The sequence below is a fragment of the Triticum dicoccoides genome, chromosome 2B (assembly GCF_002162155.2).
Source record: "Triticum dicoccoides isolate Atlit2015 ecotype Zavitan chromosome 2B, WEW_v2.0, whole genome shotgun sequence".
Classification (NCBI taxonomy): domain Eukaryota; kingdom Viridiplantae; phylum Streptophyta; class Magnoliopsida; order Poales; family Poaceae; genus Triticum; species Triticum dicoccoides.
Genome location: NC_041383.1, coordinates 526,999,271 through 527,008,193, shown reverse-complemented (window position 1 = coordinate 527,008,193; position 8,923 = coordinate 526,999,271). Strand labels below are relative to the sequence as shown.

Genomic DNA, 8,923 nt, shown 5'->3' with positions numbered 1-8,923 from the left:
ACTGCAATCCGATTATAGGCCGGCTGGCTATAGCCTTCGTGGCCCAACCCAGAGGTTAGGGATTCGATACCCAGTTAAAACATATATTTTTTACCTTTTTTCATGAAAGTGGCAGGAGCAGGCCCATCAAAGGAAGGTCGATGCCCAGCCAGTTGGGCCGTTGCACCTTCCGACTATGTTCTCCCATCGCATGAAAACACGGCCAGAAATTCACGTGAATAGTACCACCTCATTAGATTAAAAAAAGTCCAAATAACAAAATCACGTAGGTGGGACGAAACCAAGAATACCACCTTGCTTTATTAGTAGGGGTAGGGGTAAGGTAATAGGTAATAAGTAGGTATTAGTAGGTATAGATATAGATATAGATTAGAATTGAAAATAGAACCGAGCAAAATCAATCATACTGAAGATAGAAAAGCCCTAGGACGACAAACACGCCTTTAAACCCTAGCTGCAGCTCGCCTCTCGTCTCCCTCGTTTCCTTTCCCCGGAACTCCTCGATCGGGCGCTCGATTCCTGTCTCGCCTCGCGCCGATCTCACCTGTTGTTCAGACATGACTGCTTGCAAGCAGATCACATCCATGGATGTTGATGCCACGGACGAGGCCGACAGCAAGTAAGAATCAAAACTGAATCTTGTTTCTGTGATGCAAGAGACATCCCTAGTTTTGGTGCGTTGAGCCGCCGGTCCATAACCTTGAATTCCTACGCAGGTCGGCAGCAAAGAGCGATGGAGCGGAGGAGCGGAAGCCCTCGACCAAGTGCAAGAAGGGGAAGAAGGCCAAGGGCAAGTAAGAATCCAATCGATTTGTGTGATGCAATAGAGGTTAATTTTGGTGCGTCGACCCGACCTTTTCGATGCTCCACGCAGGTTGGCGGTGAAGAGCGATGGAGCGGTGAAGCCGAAGACACACGACCTGCGCACCTACCAGTGAGATGAGATCCTCCACGTTTTTTTTGATTGTTGTTCAGTTTTTTGCTTTGATTTGACCCTGATTTGTTTAGGAACATGTTCTGGATAAAGTACTTCAAAGGCGTCTGTGACAAGCCGTCCGTAGATGCTGTCAGTTCGACCCTTCCATGCCTCCTTACCTCTATCAGAAGGCATAATGATTTGTTTCCATCGTTTCGTGGATGAATTGATAATTTGTTTCTCGTGGAAACCTTTCAGATTAGAAAGCAAGCTGCTGAAAACTGGAAATTCTTTAACGATTCGGTAAGACAGCTTCTAATCTTCTGTAACTTTTGCCGTGCTGATTTGTTGTTGATACATACATGGATGGATCTGTGTTGTAGGACAAGGCCCCTTATGTAGCCAAGGCCCGTGAGGTCAAAATAGGCATGGCTCGGATTGCTGAGTTCAAGAAGGTTGAGACAAGGACCTAGTGCTTTTACCTATTTTTAGACGACTTTACCATGCTAAGCTAAGCAGATATAATGCTCTTTCATCAGATATATTATTTCCAATAACAATAGATAATCTCTTCTACTATACCTTTCATTGGAAGAATAATTAAACTATTTGTGTTTGCACATTTAATTTTCTTTCTTGTTGATCCAGCTTCTCCTTGAACTTTTATGGATTTCTTTCCCTTACAGAAACTTTTGTTGACGGAGGTAATGACAAACAAGATGATGAATCTGAAAATGTGAACACAGAAGATCTCTAAGGTGCGCTTGAATAGGTGATTTGCATTTTTCTTTTTGCTATCTGTATATCTTTTTGATTGGTTACTCAATTAGCAGGTAATGCATGTTCTCTTGTTTGTTTTTTATTAAGGTATCTGTTGTATGGATTGATTAATTTCTTAACTAGCTAGTTTTTAGATTTATACATATGGCTATGAGTTAGATACCATACGCTCCTGCTTTCTACTCTGTGAGCCTCTCATATGCATGTTAATACAAAGTGAGGCTCACATGGCTTGATTATCTTGAAAGTTCAGTATTTGTCTCCGATGGAGGCACCCACGGTATCATATATGTTGCCAAAAACACGAGAACATGATTGTCAGCAATAGAAGTAGAACGTGTGCTGACACATTAACTTAGTTCTATTATTTTTCATCCAATGTTTCTATTGTTGGTTTTGTCTAGTAATAATGCTGAAATAATTCAGCTTTCGATCTGATAACCTTTCTAATTTCCACAATGAGTTAGATATCATAGCTCTCCTGCTTTCTAGTCTGTGAGCCTGATTCTCACTTGACTTGAAAATCAACCTGAAGCCTGGGATCATATATGTAGCCAAAAACATGTGAACATGATTGTCAACAACATAAATAAACTGATATTGTTCGTCCAATATCTCTACTGTTGGTTTTGTCCAGTAATGCTGAAACGATTCAGCTTTGGGTAAATTTGTGGTTATAATTTTCACAATTTTCAAGTTAACTCAAGTCATGCAAAAATTGTGAGATATAACATTTGTCAACTTTTCCATTAATGGGTAGTAGAAGTTTCTTTTTATTATTTCCACATTGGTTTATATTGGTGCAATACCGTTGAGCAGTGTCTAGCTTATGTGAGCGTCATGCCATGGTTTTATAGGTGGCATGCCATTAGAGTACGTAATGGGCCTGGGCTGGCGGTATAGCCCGTTAGTCTTAGGGTTAATTAGAGATAATGGTCGCTTTCTTAGGGGTCAAGTAAGCCTTGCTTGGGAGTCAAGTAAACCTCTTTATATAAAGAGAGGAAATGTATCAATCTAATCAAGCAAGAATTAAGAAGGAAATCCCTTCCCTCTTGCCCGGCCGTGGGAAAAAAGGCCCCCGGCCGGCCCTCTCGCGCCGTCCTTCTAGCAGTACCATAACAATTTGGTATCAGGTAGCTCAGTTTCGATCATGTCTTCGCCGACGCCCACCCCGTCGCTTCCGCTGCCGACCGTCACCACCGCGCCGCTGGCCATCTACACCGCGCCGCTGCCCTTCACCGCACCACCGGCCGCCGCCTACACCCCGGAGGAGATCACCGGGGTCCTCAACGACCTCGTCACAACCGTCCAGGGGATCTGGCTGTACTTGGCCAGCCCTTATGGGCCGCCGCCGCCCCGGCCCCCGACCGCCGTCACCGGGCCGCCGGCCCTGCCGTGGTACTCACTGCATCTAGGGGGCCTCTGCAGCGTTCGCTGGAATGCTGCAGCCCCGGCCCCGACCGCCGCCACCGGGCCGCCGCCCCACAGTGGCCGCATTGGCCGGCGCCGGCTCCCGCCGCGCCTCCAGCGCCCATCGTCGCCCCCGCACCGCTGTGGCTGCCGTGGCAGCCGCCGCACCAAGCGGCCTGCGCCGCGCTCGCCGGGCCGCTGCAGCTGCCATCCATCACCACCACCGCCCAGCCCTGGCTGCAGTGGCAGCCGCAGCTCCTGGCGGCCTCCGCCGCACCCGGCGCTCTGCCGCTGCCGCTGCCCGGTACGCCACCGCAGCAGCCGCTGCAGCTGCAGCAGCCACCGCCGGTCAGCTCCGGTCCCGCATCGACCGCACCGGCAGGAGTCCCGCTTCACCAAGTCCAATCCCCGCCGTCGCCGTCACCGTTTCCGTCTTGGATCGCTACCCGCCACGTGTCGGCGGTGGTGAGGCTGCAGGCTGCTGCGCGCGGCCTCCTAGCGCGTCGGCGTGTGTAGGAGATGCGTGGTCTGCAGCTGCCGCTCTTCCAAGTTGCCCTTCGCTGCGCAAAGGACCTCGATCTCATCCGCTCCGTCGGGGATCTTAGGCATGCGGTTTCCCCCACGGGTGGCGGGCATGCTGTTTTCCCCGCGGGCAGCAACCTCAAAGTCTGCGACATCGGCGGTTGGGGGGGCGCACCCCTCCTCGTCATTCTCCATCGCAAGCCCTCCACTCTTCCCTGTGCGGTGCAAACCAACAGTCGTCTGGCAGGGAGAAGGCATGGTGTCACCGACAGCAGCGCACCGCGTAGCACCACTGCATTCCGCCACCAGCCGCCGCGAGGGCGCCTCTGCTGGTCACTCTTGCGACCACTTCCAGGTGGTCATACACATGCACTCCTTTTGTCTAGGTGGTGTCCATGGGATCTAGGTGGCTGTACACGTGCACGTTTGACGTGCGGATGGTGTCCACTTTTTGTTAAGGGGTCCAAAATAAAGCGTCCCAGTCCATTTCAGGTTGAGAATAATAAAACAAGCCGAGATGTAAAAGGCTTATTTTTAGGTGTTAGATTTGTGTTGCATCGAGTCATAGTTATAAGTTGGTTAGGCTGTAGCTCGAGGACAAGCTGCATGTCCAGGTGGGGTGTAATGTTAGAGTACGTAATGGGCCTGGGCTGGCGGTATAGCCCGTTAGTCTTAGGGTTAATTAGAGATAAGGGTCGCTTTCTTAGGGGTCAAGTAAGCCTTGCTTGGGAGTCAAGTAAACCTCTCTATATAAAGAGAGGAGATGTATCAATCTAATCAAGCAAGAATTAAGAAGGAAATCCCTTCCCTTTTGCCCGGCCGTGGGAAAAAAGGCCCCCGGCCGGCCCTCTCGCGCCCTCCTTCTAGCAGCGCCATAACACATGCTATTGGAATTGGTTCTGTTTTAGCCATGTAGTTAGCAAGGAAGGAGGAACTAAGTTTAGTACTGATTAATTTTGTCGAGTTTCTATTCCGTAGAACAAAACAGTGTTTCTATTCCGTAGAACAAAACAGTGCTCTTATGGTATTGCTTACATCTTGTGCCGATAATATCATCCTTTGAACACCACCACACATCACTGATATAGCAGTCTCATTTGCTTGGTATTTGTTTGTTGTTAACTGCCATGTTATTAGACTGCATATGAGAAAGGCAACCTCTTTAAAAATGTAACTGGTTGTTTACGTGTTAGAAACCTAGAAACTTTTACACGTTCCAGCAGAATTATTCATGTGTGAGCACCGAGTATTGTTTGCTTGCAGAAATGACTTGGTAGATGGCACAATTACCGCAAGCAACTCCTCAACCTGATTCTGTCTGGGCCGGCACTTGGAGGGTTGAGATGCAGGTGCAGTTGAAGCTGCCATATGGACAATACTAGTACTCCCTCCGTCCCAAAATAGTACAAAGTTGACACTTATTTTGGGATGGAGGGAGTATTAAATATGTTTGTGCTCATGCCTTTAGATGTTTAACTATTTGTAATGTTTGATTAGTAAGTACTACCACTATCAAAATGTAAGACGCCTTTTGGTTTTGCATAGGGGATGAGGGAGTAATTTTTAACGTCTGTTAACTTATTTCACTATTAGAAACCCTATGATGACATTGTGAGTACCAAGTGGTCATCTTGGTACGCTATCAACAAAATTTGCAATCAATGATGACATTGTGAGTTTTTAAGGGGATGCCTACTCAAGGTGTTTTTTTTGAGAGATAGAAGCAGCTCTGCTCTGCTCTACTCGCTCATCGTCAAGATGTTGCTAACAGGTTGCATCAAAAGATGGGTTCTGCTGCAGAGAAACATGTTTGAAATGTGTGCAAGAGAATGGTGATGCTATCTCATGTCTTTGAGCTTGTTGATTTGTAGACATGCATCAATCGATGTACCCTGTTATAACGTTTAGTATAAATAAATTCATTTTCTTTTGATCTTAACAAAACTTTCGCACATTTATCTTATAATCAGTAAAAACATGTATCAATGGAAGCGCGCACCAGTTGCCTCTTGTCTCTGCACAAGTTACATAGATTGTTTTTAAACAGCCAAACATAGTTGTATAGAAAGGCGGCATAGCTGGACATGGCGATTTGGTGCCCGAGCCCAGCTGCTCCCGATATCCCCGGCGTCCATATCTGGCTTGGGATCCAAATAAATCGGTCTGACGCACCTGACAATCCTAAAGAAAAAACAGCGTACGAAGGAAATACATTATGGAACAGTGAATTTATGAGGCCGATTCGTATCGTTGGGACGGTAGACGGGCGCTGCTGTCCTGGTCCGTGGATCAGAAAGTTGCAATTCTTTACCGAGCCACATATCAGACAACGACGGAAAAGCTGGGCCGTTTGTCGCCTGTTTCCTCTCAAGAACAGCTTCGTCCCCCTTTCGTCTACGAGTGAGCTGCTCGTGGCAGCGGCGCTAATTTCGGCCACCCGCGGCCGCGACCAAGGAAAACGGAGGACGCTGGTGTGGAGTTTCTTCTCGACGCCGTCGACAGGTTAGTTTCTATAGATCTGGGTATTTCGTGGAATTTGTTTTGCATTCTGCCAGACCTGAATCAGGTAGATAACAATGTGGCCTGGCCGTCATCCATTGCCATTCTTCTCTCAGGTTCCCGCTGCGGGAGGAATATGTGGATAACATTGAACACCCAGATCCGGTTCCTCTGGTCTTGTTGCCCGCGAGAGACACCAACTGTGGCGACCCTGAGGACTCAAATGCTGGGTCTGGCTGCAGGCAATGGCTCAGCGACGATGGAGCTGACAAAGCACGAGACGGAGTCCGCCGGTGTTCAGATTTATCTCCGACCATGTCAGCGCAGTCAACTGACAAAGTCAACCCACAAGCCCCAAGTTGGACCAAAAGGTCTGAACCTGAATCCCATCCGACTGTTTTCCATCCATTTTACTATACAAAATCGTAGCAAAATCATTTACAAACTGAGAATATGATATAGATAGGTTAGTCATTGGCAGCTGATCCTTACTGGCCAATCGGCAGAAAGTTCAGTGCTATTACTTTTGAGATTCTAGTGTGCTGAATTTATAATATGTTTGCAACAAAATTCAGTTTGTGGCTGGGTAGTGCGGCGACAAACTAAACAACGTGACCGTCTCGCATTAGTACTCTTTAGCAGTCAATTGGCAAATATGCGGAGGAACTGACAAAGAGTGTCGTACGACCAACACTTGGCCTAAGTTTTGATTCACTTGGTGAGGCATATGACTTTTACAGCCTGCATTGCTCACTTGCATTTACAGAAAAAAGAATATTTGTTCTTGCTTGGTAACTACTCCTATTTGCTTTGGCATTGAACAGATAAAACCTGAAAACTACTTTGATAATTGAAGATTTTTGGCATCCGGTTGCCGGGAGCCAGGTGGCTTGTTACATCAATGTAGGCATTAAAAAAAAAAAACTTTAGCTATAAATTTATGGATGATGGGTGTACATTAAAAATAACATGATTGAATTTCATGTGGTGATACTATCAGCACAAATCGAAGCACTATGAGCAGCTCAGAGCCTAATTGCTGCTGGCAAACAGAACCAAGGTGCGGCAGAAGCAAACGAAGAGGACCAGCCTGGACCAGGAACTTCTAATGGTGCAGGACATCAAAACGGGAAAACTATAATGGAAGAAATCTCAGATTCCTTGAGCAGTGACAGTGATGGCAATGGCGATGATCCAAACGATTGCATTATCAAGGCATATCAGAGAGTAGAAGACAGAGGTTTGCCATGCAAATTTAGTGGTTTTGCTTCTTGTAATTGCTGTGCTGACATTTAACGTTTATACAAACTTAATAAAGGTCAACCCCTAGGGCTACAGAGTTCGCAGGGAAGCCTCCGTATTAGGAATGACGTGGAAGGTGGCCATGTCACAGGTTTATGCTTCAAAAAATATCGTATAGCTGGTGTGGAAAACATGTTTGTGAGGAGCTGTTGAAAAGCAACATCTGATTGAATAAGTGCACATGACAGGTTTTGCGCCACGGAGTATGATGAGGCTGAGGCAAAGACGGTTGATGTTTGAACTTCTGTTTTTCTGATATCTAGGTTGCTAATGAAAACAATACACTCATTTGTTGATTGTAGATGCTGCCTCTCCTGGAGGCCAAGAGCAAGGTGGAGAAACGGGGGAAGCTGGAGACGACGTTGCTAATGATGACATTAATTGGGAAGAACTGAAGAATGAAAGCCAGGAAGCACCACCAATGACAACTCAAGAGCAAATGGATACTGATAATCAATTTGCGTGAAACCTTGATCACTATGCAATGGCACAGGTACACGGCCACAAGCCAAAATTCTTTTTCCTTGAGGGGGTTGCATTTAACTGTGCCGTTGTTGCTGAAAAACATGTTTTTTCATCTTTCAGAGTTGGACGTTGAATTGATGAAGATCACATAGATTCGATGTGGCATCGAAGGTGCCAACAAATTACATGGGAGAGCAAGTTGCATCGGGGGGAGAGTCCGATACAATTGATGAAGATCACATAGATTCTATGCTGGCCTCCTTGAACATGTGCATTCCCCGGATTGCGTGGACTAGAGGTATGTTTCAGTGGTGAAGGCAGCTACCTTTTTGTATGAAACAACTGGAATAATATTTATGGGGTTGTGGGTACTGTATAAAATTTTGTATTCATGTTAGTAAATAATACTGATCGGTAACCATGTGTTTTTTGGATTAAGCAGCGATGTGGTGGTTGGGAGTGGCAGGCCTAGAGACAACGTGGATGAAGATCCTTCGTGCAATGGTGTGATACTGCTTGGCTGGCATAGTGAAGACCGTGAAGCACAAGCTGAGTCTAGCAGCGAAGGTGTCTGTGCTAATCAGAAACGGAAAATCCTGTCGCCGCTTTGTGGATGTGGTTACAAACTGTCGGCCTGGACTGTCTTTTCATTGAGATGATGAAGGTATTCATCCTTCCTAGGCAGGCAGAATTGCTGTAACAATTGCTGTAACTATGATCCAGTGCCCAGCTGCTAAACATTGTATTAAGCGAAAAAATTGGCCTCAGATAGCGGAAAAAATAGAGCTCTTGGGATGCAGTACAAAATAGACAGCATGACAACCTGAAGTTGGGCATTCAGTAAATCCACGCGCGCGGCAACAAACACAACGACGACTAATTGAATTCAAAACTTGATCAAAAAACCATGTCCATCTGCATGGCATTTTTTGCTTGAGACAGTGCCATTTGGATGCGTTGCTCGCTTGAGATACGTGCATGAGAGCCCTTGCATTTTGCTGTTTGAGAATCATGGTGAGCTCATCAGTT

General features: G+C 46.5%; 1 protein-coding gene and 1 long non-coding RNA gene across 7 annotated transcripts; both read left to right on the top strand.

The window, feature by feature from the left end:
• The first annotated feature begins 424 nt into the window (after window positions 1–424).
• On the top strand, window positions 425–5,281 carry LOC119364630 (HMG1/2-like protein). Its single transcript, XM_037630119.1, has 8 exons — window positions 425–619; window positions 717–794; window positions 875–934; window positions 1,009–1,066; window positions 1,175–1,219; window positions 1,300–1,371; window positions 1,603–1,674; window positions 4,892–5,281. The coding sequence occupies exons 1-7, from the start codon at window positions 558–560 to the stop codon at window positions 1,654–1,656; spliced, it is 429 nt and encodes a 142-aa protein (XP_037486016.1). The 5' UTR covers window positions 425–557; the 3' UTR covers window positions 1,657–1,674; window positions 4,892–5,281.
• Window positions 5,282–5,911: 630 nt separating this feature from the next.
• On the top strand, window positions 5,912–8,661 carry LOC119364631. 6 transcript variants are annotated; one of them, XR_005175017.1, is made up of 7 exons: window positions 5,918–6,130; window positions 6,244–6,498; window positions 7,128–7,367; window positions 7,446–7,520; window positions 7,618–7,922; window positions 8,015–8,192; window positions 8,337–8,661. It is a non-coding gene; the product is annotated as an uncharacterized LOC119364631 (long non-coding RNA). The 6 variants fall into 6 exon arrangements; XR_005175018.1 differs by adding an exon at window positions 6,952–7,030 and having other exon boundaries at window positions 5,912–6,130; window positions 7,128–7,922; XR_005175019.1 differs by having other exon boundaries at window positions 5,915–6,130; window positions 7,128–7,657; window positions 7,732–7,922.
• Window positions 8,662–8,923: the final 262 nt, after the last annotated feature.